The sequence below is a fragment of the Nothobranchius furzeri genome, chromosome 7, assembly GCF_043380555.1.
Source record: "Nothobranchius furzeri strain GRZ-AD chromosome 7, NfurGRZ-RIMD1, whole genome shotgun sequence".
Classification (NCBI taxonomy): Eukaryota; Metazoa; Chordata; class Actinopteri; order Cyprinodontiformes; family Nothobranchiidae; genus Nothobranchius; species Nothobranchius furzeri.
In genome coordinates, this window is record NC_091747.1 from 59,979,194 (window position 1) to 59,992,268 (window position 13,075).

General features: G+C 43.2%; 1 protein-coding gene across 6 annotated transcripts in view; it reads right to left on the reverse strand.

Moving 5' to 3' along the window:
• LOC107383079 (collagen alpha-1(XVIII) chain) overlaps positions 1 to 13,075 on the reverse strand; it is a 117,106-nt gene that overhangs the window by 3,779 nt on the left and 100,252 nt on the right. For 3 of the 6 annotated variants that reach the window (XM_054751021.2, XM_054751020.2, XM_054751019.2), the window contains exons 17-42: positions 12,901 to 12,936; positions 12,591 to 12,725; positions 11,192 to 11,245; positions 11,059 to 11,085; positions 10,849 to 10,893; positions 9,649 to 9,711; positions 8,654 to 8,689; positions 8,504 to 8,587; positions 8,369 to 8,434; positions 8,215 to 8,277; positions 7,995 to 8,084; positions 7,875 to 7,910; positions 7,747 to 7,800; positions 6,488 to 6,544; positions 6,294 to 6,353; positions 6,168 to 6,209; positions 5,867 to 5,953; positions 5,718 to 5,745; positions 5,569 to 5,637; positions 5,379 to 5,404; positions 5,188 to 5,286; positions 4,946 to 5,099; positions 4,788 to 4,861; positions 833 to 961; positions 404 to 451; positions 67 to 327 (exon numbers count right to left, since the gene is read on the reverse strand). In XM_054751021.2, coding sequence (XP_054606996.2) covers positions 67 to 327; positions 404 to 451; positions 833 to 961; positions 4,788 to 4,861; positions 4,946 to 5,099; positions 5,188 to 5,286; positions 5,379 to 5,404; positions 5,569 to 5,637; positions 5,718 to 5,745; positions 5,867 to 5,953; positions 6,168 to 6,209; positions 6,294 to 6,353; positions 6,488 to 6,544; positions 7,747 to 7,800; positions 7,875 to 7,910; positions 7,995 to 8,084; positions 8,215 to 8,277; positions 8,369 to 8,434; positions 8,504 to 8,587; positions 8,654 to 8,689; positions 9,649 to 9,711; positions 10,849 to 10,893; positions 11,059 to 11,085; positions 11,192 to 11,245; positions 12,591 to 12,725; positions 12,901 to 12,936 — 1,923 coding nt within the window. The remainder of the gene's footprint in view (positions 1 to 66; positions 328 to 403; positions 452 to 832; positions 962 to 4,787; positions 4,862 to 4,945; positions 5,100 to 5,187; positions 5,287 to 5,378; positions 5,405 to 5,568; positions 5,638 to 5,717; positions 5,746 to 5,866; positions 5,954 to 6,167; positions 6,210 to 6,293; positions 6,354 to 6,487; positions 6,545 to 7,746; positions 7,801 to 7,874; positions 7,911 to 7,994; positions 8,085 to 8,214; positions 8,278 to 8,368; positions 8,435 to 8,503; positions 8,588 to 8,653; positions 8,690 to 9,648; positions 9,712 to 10,848; positions 10,894 to 11,058; positions 11,086 to 11,191; positions 11,246 to 12,590; positions 12,726 to 12,900; positions 12,937 to 13,075) is intronic. The other 3 variants (XM_015955503.3, XM_015955502.3, XM_054751022.2) reach the window with 2 other exon arrangements.

Here is a 13,075-nt window from a genome sequence, read left to right on the forward strand (position 1 = left end):
ACACCGTGGGTCATACATGAAAAACACGTTTATCAGATCTGTCTTAGAGAAAGAGAGCCGACTCACCCTGAGGTTGGTTACTGGCAGCGTTTCCCTGAAGCCAGGATAGACCACATGGACCAGGTCTTGTTTGTTGGAGGAAATGAAGGCTCGGTAGTTTGGAGGCAGACCCATGGCTTTAGCCTGCTCGTAGCACATCCGATCCACCGTGTCGAGTCCCATCATGTTCCCAGAGTGAGGCTGGTTCAGGGCCACCAGGGTCAGCCTTTCACTCGCTGAACGGACTCGTTGCATAGTCTCTCCTCTTGCTTGATACGCAAACTGAGGCTGAACGAAGTTTAAAAAGATGTTTCAATTGAAAATTCCACTAACGTACGGGACAGTTTGTTTTTTAAATGGGTACCTCATCTTGGGGTATGATGTTACTGGAGAGGTGGATCAGATTTCCAAGCTTTGAGGACAAAAACAAAATATTTATACTGGAAGAAGTTGTTCTTCAGTGCTGATAAGTACAGCGTCAGTAATAAAACTCAGATGAGTGGCAGCTTCTAGTGATTTAATGCTTTTTTTAAGTGAAAAGGGCTAAACACTTGACTGCACACAACAGCATAAGGTCCTCGATTTAAATGAATGGGAGCTGCAGCACATCATTAATCCTTCTTTCAAAAACCACATCACCTTCAGAAACGTTCCCTCCTGATTCCCAGTTAATGTTTCATAAACATCACGCTGTTTGAACTCTTCAGCGAAGGCTGGTAAAGCACGTTTTTAGATCACATCCTATTTTTCAACACTTAATTCTTAACAATCATCACACTTGAGTAAAACACACCTGTATCTCCTTCCATCCCTGGGAAACCTTCAGGAAGAGACTTCCTGTTGCTTTAACGAACGCCAGACTTCCCTCTTCATCCCGCAGGGTTTGCTGCATCATACTCTCCCGAGTGGGAAAGGTTCTCAGCTGAAAACATTCACACAAGTCAAGGTTGAATCAGAGGCTATGGAAGCAACAATAAATGCATCGGTTCAGTTAGATATTCACTTTTGTCAAAAAGAGATCAAGAGCATAATAAGGCAAGAAATGAAGAAGAAATGACAAAAACTATGGGAGGAGGAAAGGAGAGGAAGATGGTTGAATAAAATTCAAAGAAGAGTGGGAGAAATGAGAAACACTGGAAGGAGTAGGAGAGAGGAGGTGATCATTGCTAGACTAAGGTTTGGACATACTGGGTTAAATAAAACATTATTCACGATAGGGAAACATAATACAGGGAAATGTGATTATTGTGGAGAGGACGAAACTATAGATCATGTTATATTACAATGTCAGAAATATCAGGCGGAAAGAAGGACAATGGTTCACAATCTTAGTCAGATGAAAGTGAAACTGGATCTTGTTGATTTATTGAGACAAAATTCAAGAAGTGACTGTTTACAGATTTTATTTTGGTTTTTGAAAGAGATAAGGATGTTCGGGAGACTTTGAGGGTTTTTTTTTCCCTGTTTGGTTTTGGTTAGAGAGCGCTGTTCCAGACCACACTCCACACTAGTTGGTGGCGGTAATGCACCATTCGTTGTTTGCCAACCGCATTTTACCCACAAGCTTGCTTCCAACCAGGAGTGTCTCAGACGTGAAACGACAGCAAAAGGGTTCCACGAGGTCACAAAATTACCGAAGAATTGCAAGACCACGCGTGATTTCGGCAGTTCGTGCGATAACAAGCGAGGAGAAAGATGGCAGCATGTATCCACTAAGGTCTGGTTTATTTTATGTTCTATTTATCTCGACTACAGAGGTTTCACTGAAGAAGAAGAAGAAGAAGAAGAAGAAGAAGAAGAAGAAGAAGAAGAAGAAGACGAAGACGAAGACGAAGAAGACGAAGACGAAGAAGACGAAGACGAAGACGAAGAAGAAGAAGAAGAAGAAGAAGAAGAAGAAGAAGAAGAAGAAGAAGAAGACGAAGAAGAAGACGAAGAAGAAGAAGAAGACGAAGAAGAAGACGAAGAAGAAGACGAAGAAGACGAAGACGAAGAAGACGAAGACGAAGAAGACGAAGAAGAAGAAGACGAAGAAGAAGAAGACGAAGAAGAAGAAGACGAAGAAGAAGAAGACGAAGAAGAAGAAGACGAAGACGAAGAAGACGAAGAAGAAGAAGAAGAAGAAGACGAAGAAGAAGACGAAGAAGAAGACGAAGAAGAAGAAGAAGAAGAAGAAGAAGAAGAAGAAGATCTTTTCTATAGCGCCTCTCAAGATAAAAATCACGAGGCGCTTCACAAAAACAAAAAATGTAAAAAGATATTTAAAAAGAATTTAGAAAATGGTTAAAAATATATTTCAAATGAGCAAAAAATAGACAATTGTGATTAAAAAATGTAAAGGAAGAGAGAGTGAACAGGAAAGAGGGAAATCAGTGGATCCTGAGGAAGGTGGAATAGGTGGGGAGAGCAGAACAAGGAGAGGGTGATGAAGGTCATACAAAAACCAGTCTGAACAAGTGAGTCTTCAGCTGCTTTTTAAAGGAGACCACTGAGTCCACAGGTTCAGGGGGAGAGAGGTCCAGAGTCTGGGGGCCACAGCAGCAGATGATCTGTCACCTTTGGTCTTTAGCCTGGTGCTGCACAACCAGTAGGCTTTGGTCACTGGACCTCAGGGACCTGCTGGGGGTGTAGGGACTAAGAAGATCACCAATGTATGATGGTGCTTGTCCATGTAAGGCCCTATAGACCAGGGGGCCTCATTTATCAAGCTTGCTTATGCACAAAGCGGGGTCGGAAAACTGCGTAAGCAACTTTCCACGCAAACTTTGGGATTTATCAAAGAAAACTTAGCGGAAAAATGTGCGCAACTTCAAGTTGAGTAAGGACCTGGCTTACGCACATGTTGGACATGGAGAGCACCTGCAGTGCTGCTGCTGAGAAGGATACAATTCTGAAATCCTGCAGCATTATCACTTGTACTGCTTCGTTTTCACACAGAACAAGACCCCCCACACGCACACACACACACACACACACACACACACGCGTGCCCACACACACAGCCTGAAGCGCAGAATATGGAATGCAGAATATCAGCAGGGGGACAGATTGAGACAGAACATCATGCGTCTGTGACAGTGTGTGTCCTGTCACTGTGACCCGGTTAATCATGCGCCCTGGCTACTTGAACAGGGGAGATCTCCGTTTGGGTGAGTGGTTAGCGCTCGTGACTTTCACCTGGGAGTCTGGGGATCGAACCTCAATTAGACCATTTTTTTTACATCTGCCACAGATCTCTCTGAAGAACTCACAACATTGACAGCTTCAGCAACGCTGTGCCACTCCGTGGATTTTCTCTTATTTGTTTTGCAAAAGCACTTCCTTTCATTTCTCCACCTCACCCACAGGTACCTCAACTTCTGCTTCTGTGAAATAGCTCTTCCTTGATCTGCCTTGATCTACGGTCGCCATGTCATTGGCGGAGCGCTGCAGCAGCCGGCTTATGTACATGCATGAGATCCACAAGGCTCTTTGCATTGACTATTTATGGCAGTAAGTGGGCGTGGTGAGGGTGGGATGTGACTAAAATGCAGCTGAGAAACATTCTCGTTAGTCTCAGATTTATGAAGCAGAGATTGCGTGCAGCTGTGCGTACTCCATGTTTGATAGATCACAAACCTACTTGACGCAAGTAGTTTTTTTTTGTTGAACTTAAGAACGGTTTTAGTAAGGATTCTACGCAATGTTTGATAAATGAGACCCCAGAACCAGGATGTTGAAATGAACCCTGAAGTTGACTGGCAGCCAGTGAAGCTGGAGGAGAAGCGGGGTGATGTGGGTGTGTTTGGAGGACTTGGTCAGAAGCCGAGCACAGGCGTTCTGAACCACCTGTAGACGGTTCAGGGAGGTTCTGCTCAGACACGTGAAAAGAGAGTTACAGTAGTCTAAGCGTGAGGAGATGAAGGTGTGGAGAACTGTCTCAAGTTCAGAGCGGGCCAGAATGGGACTCAGCTTAGCAACGTTCCTGAGATGGAAGAAGGAAGAGCGAACAAGAGAACTGACATGAGAATCCAGGGTGAGAGCTGGGTCAAAGGTCACACCAAGATTCCTGACTGAAGGTTTGGTGTGAGAAGCAAGCTGACCAAGAGAGTCTCTGACTTTTGGAACCAGCTTGTCTGGGGCACAGATGAGGATCTCAGTCTTATCTTCATTCAGCTGCAGAAAGCTCCCAGCCATCCAGGTTTTGATAGAGTCTAAGCAGGTGTGTAACAGCTGCAGCTTAGACATCTCATGGGGCTTAAAGGAGATGTACAGTTGGATGTCATCTGCATAAAGATGGTATTTACGTACTTCATTTTTTATACCTAAGCAACGCGAAACCCGCGTGTTTCAATTTTGAAATTTGCCACGCTTGACACAGCTTTTGTTTTTGACTTCCTGTTTGGCTCGATCTGAACTGCTGATCTTGACACATCTGAAACGTATATTTAGCAAAGCAATGCATCTTTATGCTTTGGGGGCACATACAGCGGGTGGTCGAAGTGTACTCATTCACGCTGGCAGCTACTTTGCAGACATCACGTGACACGTCCGTTGGAAAGGCCCGATAAAAGTAAATGGCTTTAAGCTACAGTTTCAGTAACACTTGAAAAACCAATTTTAAATCCAAGTATTTTCAAGGATTTCAAGCACTCCCTAAAAACCATGCAGTATCTGTCTTATCCATGTTAGTGCATGGTTTTTAGGAGATGCTTGAAATCCTATTCTATCCTGTCTCATCCAACTTAACGGCAGAGCAATTAACTTACAGCGGCTGAGTTTCTTAAAATACCAGGAGGTCCAGGTGGTCCTGGAGGTCCAGGTGGACCAGCGACGGTCAGAGCTGCAACAACAAAAAACCCACACAATTCATGAAACCCATTAAGTCTTGTTTGACACCCATTGCTGTATAATAAAACATTCATACCTGAACCATATCTAGATGGAAATAAAGGAGGCCCTGGAGGACCTGGTGGTCCCGGTGGGCCAGTAGGACCTTGTCTACCATAGCCAGGAACACCAGGTGGACCTGGTGTTCCGGGCTTTCCTGGAGGACCAAGTACAGATTCCCCTTTAGGTCCCTAAAACGAGTCCGCACAACAAAAATCACTGGTTGTTCTTTTCATTTGAAATCAAAAACACACAACAGTTTATTCCACATCAACTCACCACCAGTCCTGATCTCCCTGGAACGCCTGGTTGTCCTGGAAACCCAGCCTCCCCCTTTTCTCCCTTCTCCCCTCTGCTACCCTTGTCACCCCTCGACTCCTGGGGAAGAACAAACAAACACAATTACATTCAGGCACCTGAAGACCAAAGAGGAGAAGAAAAATAAAAAGACAAAGGCAGGTGGAACTTACCCAGCCTCCTCTGGAAAAATAAGAGTCTAGAAAAATAAGAGATCAAGACGCTCAGCTATTCATTTTACAATAAAGAGTGTCTCTGTCTAAGGATGTTCTAACAACTAAACTAAACATAGTTCTGTTTACCTTTTTGTTTGTGTTTTTCAAAAAATGTCCAAGCATCTATTCATATTATTGATAGACTCACTGATGGAAGCTTGTGACCCTGGAAGACCTCGGTCCCCCTTTTCTCCTTTTGGTCCTTGAAGGCAATAACCTGAGTGACAAAAACAGTAAATCAGCAACATCCCTAAACGTTCCCGTTTGGGAATAAACTTTCCGACTGACCCAACCAACCTGTTGCAACAGCTCCTTTAGAATCAAGCTGAAACGATGCCGCAGAAACAGAATTTCAGATTTTGACTTTAATCAATCCACATTCTAAGATATTTCCAGTCGGACGTCAACATGCAAATGCTTTTCCATGAGTTTAACCTTCAGTCTACCTCCGTTAGTTCTCTGCATAGAGCCTTCACCTTCCCAGTGGCGACATGCAGCATGCAGGAGTATTTAGGAACCGCGCCATAGATGGACTGAGCAGTAAAACGTGGGAGTTACGATGGTTACACAGAAAAACATGCAGAGTATCTGTGGAAATGTTGCAAAGGAAGAGGAGGGAATGGAGTTTCTCTGTGGGAGACCACAGGTTCTAGTTTGTGAGTTTTCAAAGGAAGAGGATGCATCCGGTTAAAATCAAAGATGCAACTGTTTAACTGAGCTTCAGTGGTTCCACGCTCATTGACCTACGGGCATTTTGCAGTGGGGTCTGGGAGGAACGGGGAACACGGTCTTCAGAAACCAGGAGAAGAAACACAATAATAAACACAAACCAACTGAAAACTTGGGAAGAAGCTATAATTCCGGGATATTTACTCCTTTGGGACAGTTGAATATTCCTGGATGGCCTGGGGGCCCAGGAGGGCCAGGAGGTCCCTGAGGGAGGGAGAAGAAGAAGTTATAACTGAAAGTTGAAAAGAAAATGGGAAGATTATCCTTCAGGAGATAAAAAACAAGCCTAAATGCCACGTTTTGCTGTCATTTTAGCTCTGATGGAGTGTGTGACTCACCGGCAGGCCTTGGGGGTCCCCCTTCTCTCCTTTACGTCCCAGCAGGCCTGGACGACCCTAGAGGACAGATGTTAGAACTTCATCACGTTCATTTGAGAAAAGTTTCAGTGACTTTACAGATTCTCCCTTTTTAACAGAATGGGGTGGGGCTTTAAACTTTACTGGAACCGGGGGGGGGGGGGGGGGGGGGGGTCTACTTTTAGCTTTAGTCCGTGAGGCAGACACCTTGTCTACTTTTAAGACTAGGCTTAAAACATTTTTATTTGATAGGGCCTATGTTTAAAATCTGATGTTAGCCTAAATCAGGACAAGTGGGGGGTAGAGGGAGGTGGAGTGTACAGTCGGTAAAGACGGCTCTCCCTTGCCCTGCCTCCAACATGCCTACATCTAAATAGGATAGATTATCCAGAGTTATCTCTGTAGTTATGCTGCTATAGGCTTAGACTGCTGGAGGACACACTGACCACTTTCCACACTCTACTACTTTCTTCTACAGTCTGCTCTTTAACTGTATTACTTTCTGCTATTTCAGCTGTTAACTTTATTTTCTCTCTAAGAGTTTTTCTCCCCAGAAGAAGCTACAACGATGTTCTGCTGAGCTGTGGTGGCCTCATGGAGGGGGCCATCGACTAGCACACTGCTGCTAACCACTAAAGCATTCTCCCTCTCCTGATAATAACTTTTTGGTTTCCTTGACATTGAATGTGCTACTACTAGTTTATCCGTTTAATTATAGATCCACTAGGATAAATACAATAAAGTTTATCTCTCACCAAATAGAATACTTACTAAGAAATCACAATGTAAGCATAGACACATTACTCTGTCTGTCTGTCTGTGCGTGTGTGTGTGTGTGTGCTCTGTCTTCTCCATCCCCAGTGAGTCGTAGAGGATGGCTGCTTATACTGATCCAGGATCCTCTGGAGTTTTCCTCTCCACTGTCGCTGCATGCTTGCTTAGTATGAGGATTGCTGTAAAGTCACTGATTAGTGTCAGCAACCTGCTGGGTTCCTTATATAGGAAACATTATCTCTGATTGGCTTAATGAACTGACCTGAATTGGGATGTTTATTATGTGAAGTGCATTGAGACGACTCTTGTCGTGATTTGGCGCTTTATAAATAAACTTGAATTGAATTTTTCAGCACTGTCGAGCTTTTAAACATGTTTGTGTTTTTATCTGTTGAACAAAGATTGTTGAGTCACATCTGATCTCTTCATAAATCCTGCTATAAACTCATTGAGCTATTGGCACTCACTGGTCGTCCAGGGAAACCAAATTCTCCCTTGGGTCCTGCTGGTCCAACGGGTCCCTTTTAGAAAAAAAAAATTAAATGATTAATTTAATAATATAATAGTAATGAAATATTTTTGTTGCTGTCCTTACCTGAACTCCGGAAGCTCCAGGAATGCCTCGATCTCCCTACAATGTGCAGTGATTTACAGGTCATGCCAACTTTACACACCAATCCGATTTGTGGTGGAAGGAGCTGATAGGATGTGTTACCTTGGTTCCTTTGGGCCCCACTGGTCCAGCCCGGTCTGACATCAAGGATCCATCTGCTGCGATCACAACTCCTGGCTCACCTCTCTCGCCCTGCGTGCAAACACACAAGTTACTCATAAAAACGAGGAAACAGCAGCAAATATTAACCTCATAACTGTCAATGAAGTCAAATTATTTTCAGTTAACGTGTTTCAAGGAGCAGTGTCCACATTCCACTTACTTTAAGCCCTGCAGGTCCTTGTAAACCCGGGAGCCCGATGTCCCCTTTTGGACCCTGTGGTCCCTGCAAACATGTTCGTGAGTAAATGGAGAAAGCATGAGACTGCTACAGCCTCAAAGCATGAAAACCCACTTGGTTTTTGTCTGATACTCACAGCAGATCCCTGAAAGTCTAAAATTCCTGAGACATTGAAGGCACCATCTGTAGCATTAAGCAGAAGCTGAGAGGGGGTGAGTTTGGTCAGTAAGATCTCAGTGACAGAAACAAAGATGATGCTGATGAAACTCACATCCTGGAGGTTGATGGGGGGTCCTGGTGGTCCAGGTGGTCCTGGGAGGCCAGGTAGACTGAGCCCATCTCGTCCTGCCTCTCCCTAAAAATAGTTTTGTGTAAGATCCGCTCTTTGATGAATAAACAATACTCGCAGGGTTTATTTCACCTTTTGTCCCGGATCTCCTTTAACCCCCTTCTGACCCTGTAATCAGAAACAAAGAAAATCATCTTTTTCTTCTTTCACTGCTAAAATTCTCATTTAACACGTTGTGAAGTAATCTTATTAAAGGGACTTTACGGAGTTTTGAATTTTCATGCTCGCGATTGCCCCCTCAGGCCAAAAGCGTAACGGCAGCTTCAATAGGAGGCTCGTGCACGAGGCGCGCATGCTGTACGTGCACACTCCTTAACGAAAATAACAGCTGAGACAGTCCCGTGTGTGTGTGTGGGGGGGGGGGGGGGGGGGGGGGGAACAGAGGACAGGAGAACACGCAGCTAATTAATGAAATAATTTGTTCTGTACCTTTCTCTTCAGCACAGCCGACAAAGGTTTAAGATGGGTCAGTCCTCCTGCATGCTCAGATCATTCCCTTCCCTTGCTTGAAAAATTGTTCCAAAATGAAAGTTGAACCCACATCTTTTTTATCTGTGAATTCAATGCCGTTCGGCGAGTCTCAAATAAAAATTTGGGCATCTTACTGTAAAAAAAAATACTATTAATGTAAAAAAGAAACTCTGAATGAACTATGTTCACATCCAGAATCAAACCCAGGTCTTCTGCACGAGAGTCTGAAGTCTTCCCAGGCAAGCTAAAGCACCAGTGGCATCTCCTGTATCTGTAACATTTATTTCCTTGATGACAGCTGAAACAACTTTCAAAGAACGGTTCGGAGGGCGATGCCTGAGCGTGAACGCGCATGAAGCAGCCTGCTCGACCCGAGCATCTCTCTTTTTCTGTGATTTTACAGAAAAACAGGCAATCACAGTAAAAATGCCAGGGCTCATTCTACAGGACCAGGGCATTGCAGGAGAATGTTTGAAGAAGATATTTATTATTTCTATACATGTTTTGGCTGTCACACTTCCATAATGTCCCTTTAAAAAGATTTCTAATTGGATTTTTGAAAAGTCTCCGTCAACCAAAGTGTGATTAGTACTAACCTGTTCCCCTTTGAGTCCATCCAAACCCGGAGTCCCAGGAGGTCCTTTGATGCCCACCTCCCCCTGCAGAAACCATCATCACATGTATGACTTCTATAAGTAACTTTAAAAAAAATCTTTGGTATGGTTCAAACAAGGAAGCTTAGCAAGATGTAAACGCACTGAAACGACCTCTGTCCAGAGAAAATCTGTTCATGTTCTTTAAGATTGATAAGCTAACTGCTAGTGGAAGTGTATTGCCACCATTTTTAATGGCTCAAATCTCCAAAATTTCATAGATACTCATGCAGTCATTAATTCATAAGATGTTTGTTTTGCATTTTTTAAAATGACTTCTGTGGACATTTATGGGAGTAAACATCACCAGTAGCTAATGTGAGGTCATCCCGGGGTCAAGTTTTAACATTGCTGCCAAAATAACCGCAATGTGAATTTGAAGTGACCGTGTGTATTTTTCCTGGCGTTAGGGGGCAGTAGATACCTAAATCATTGCAAGCAAGCAGTACTTTTGTGTTGGAGTAAGACCTAAACAACGGATGCCCATTAGGGTCAAAAAGGCCTGTGAAAAGCACATCAGACGCCATTTCATCACTGGCAGCAAGTGAAGAGGTAAATGTGTAAAACAACGTTTATTAACAGTGAACGTTTTGTAATCGTTTGTTACACATCAGTAAATGCATTTTGTCCTCATGGGCTCCCGTAGAAGGAAACGTGGCATCTAATATGGCGTCGCCCAGAGACTTAGACCTGCTCCCTTGTATTTTGGATCTGATTTTTATGGTTATATGTTACGAAGCTGCCAATATTTTTCAACAACTGGGTATCATTGCATTCATTTTCAACAACATTTTGATGGATATTTCCAGAGATTAACAGTAAAAACTACACATTGTCTCTTTAAATGTTTAAAAGGACACATACGTCACATCTGATACATTCATTACTTTCTAAGACCTCTACCTCAGGATCAGTGCTTTCCTCAAAAACTTGTGTTCTGCCCTCTGGTGGATGATTGAAGTACTACAAATAGCAAATTAAATGATTTCTATATTTTTTTTTTTTAGATTTTAATGCCATGAGCCTGGCTTTAAATGATGAGATTAGCTTTTATTTTGAGTCTCATTCACCTGGCATTAAGCTTGTTTGATATTTCCTGAGATGCCCTCATTAGCTACAGAACAAAGCTGCAGATGGACTCACCTTCTGCCCCGGCTTTCCTGGGAGGCCGTCGGAACCGTCTTTACCCTGGGAAAGACCAGGAGGAGGAAAACAAAGAAAAGCATCCTGGATTTAGAGTTCAACTGAGGCTCCAGTCAGGTTTCATTCACCCACAGCATCATGGACACACATAGTTGGTTAAAAACATGGATGCAGTGTAACAGATGCGAACATGAACAAAGTCCTCCTTACCTTCGGTCCTTCAGGTCCAGGAGGTCCCTATAAAATTAAAGATGTTTAAAAGTTACAAAGCGGCTACACTGAATCAAATAAAACTGAAATGAAAGTAAAATTCAATTGAACGCCCTACATTTATGATACATACCTGTGGACCAACCAAGGATCCGAAATCATCCGACATCCCAGATCCTTCGAGGTCCTTGGAAAATAGCAAAATAAATAAATAAATAAACTAAAACTAAAAATATACTAATGATTTACATTTTAGATTAAAAATAAAAATGTATAATTAAAACATAAATGAATCCTTAAATAACTGACGTCCTTGACTTAACCCAAACTGGTGACTTCTTACACACTTATCAAAATAAATCCACTTTTCAAGATTAGTTTGGAAGATTTTCCAGCAGCTCACGGTAGAACGCTTCATCTCCACAAACTAATTTACATTATAAATAAATAAGTAGTAGGGATGAGCGAGTACACCACTATCTGTATCTGTACTCGGAGTGGGCGTGGCCTAACCCAGAAGTGGGTGTGGTTTACATCAATACATTATTTTAAGTCTGATCAGAAGTTGCTATGTGTATTGTTTATTTGAAAACTGTTTACAGAGCAGCCTCAGAGTTGAGATTAAATGTTTTTGATCACAGTAGTAAAGGAACTATTACAGAACAAGTTTTTCAGTAAAATCAGAACATTAATATTTAAGTGCATGGATTACGAGAGAGAGAGAGAAAGAGAGAGAGAGAGAGAGAGATCTTTTTTATAGCGCCTCTCAAGATAAAAATCACGGGGCGCTTCACAAAAACAAAACATGTAAAATAGAAAAAAGAATTTAGAAAATGATTAAAATATATTTAAAATGAGCAAAAAATAGACATTTGTGATTAAAAAATGTAAAGAACGAGAGAGAGTGAAAAGGAAAGAGGGAGTGGATCCCGAGAAAGAGGACAGAGAGAGAGGGAAAAAAAAACCCGACCGGAGCGGAGGCAGTGACTGACGCAGCACGAGCCGTTTTCAGCTCTGTCTTGTCAAATGCACCAAGTACGTTACAAAAAAAGTAACTTTAAATAACTTTTAAAAGAAGCAAACCGAAGAAAACATAGGGAGTACTGAAGAAACGTGAACAGTGAAGCAAGCACAGAGAGATCCGTTACTGTCTGTGTGTGTGTGTGTGTGTGTGTGTGTGTGTGTGTGTGTGTGTGTGCGTGGATGGACCGGACGCGGACTGAGCTGTGAGCTCCCGCTGCACTTTTGTGTGTAGGGAGGGGCGGGCGCTCTATGTGACTGGCCAGTCACAGAGCGGGAATACAGTCAGTTACCCAATGAGGATTTTCCTTCAGCACGATTACAGATATTTACGAGTATTACTCGTTTCATGCTTGAACTCGTCAAAAATGCTTTATCCGTACCGAATACTAGTCTGAAACGAGTATCCGGCTCATCCCTAATAAATAGAACTGTAATTCAACCTGTTTCTGTTCAGCTGGTTTATTGTGTACACATGTCCCACAAACACGTCTTCTATTCATTTAGTTTACCTCAAACGACCTGATGAAGCCTCTTCCTGAGAGTCCCGGGGGCCCAGGAGGGCCAGGAGGACCCCTGGGACCAGGCTGCCCCTCTGGACCCGGTGACCCCGGCATACCTGGAAACCCGGGTGGACCCTGATCTCCCTGGAAGAGACAAAATTACAAAATAAATCCTCCCCCAGGTGTTTATTGTAGCTGTGAGGATCCACAGCCACGGGGACAGAAATGGTGAATAAACCGCACAAAGCAGGCGTAATTATCACGGTTGAAGCTGGTAATCGTTCATTATCCTTTCAAACAAGCAGCAAATAGACGTTACCTTTGGTCCTGGCCGCCCGCTCACTCCAGGCTCCCCCTATTAACAAGCAAGTGAATTATAATAAAATCAAATTAGCTGCATTGTTGACTCGAGACAGACTCTTGGTTCTGGTCTGCATTAAAAAGCAGCAGACTTGTTTACACTCTCGAGCCCCTCCGCTTTATTAGCCCACCTC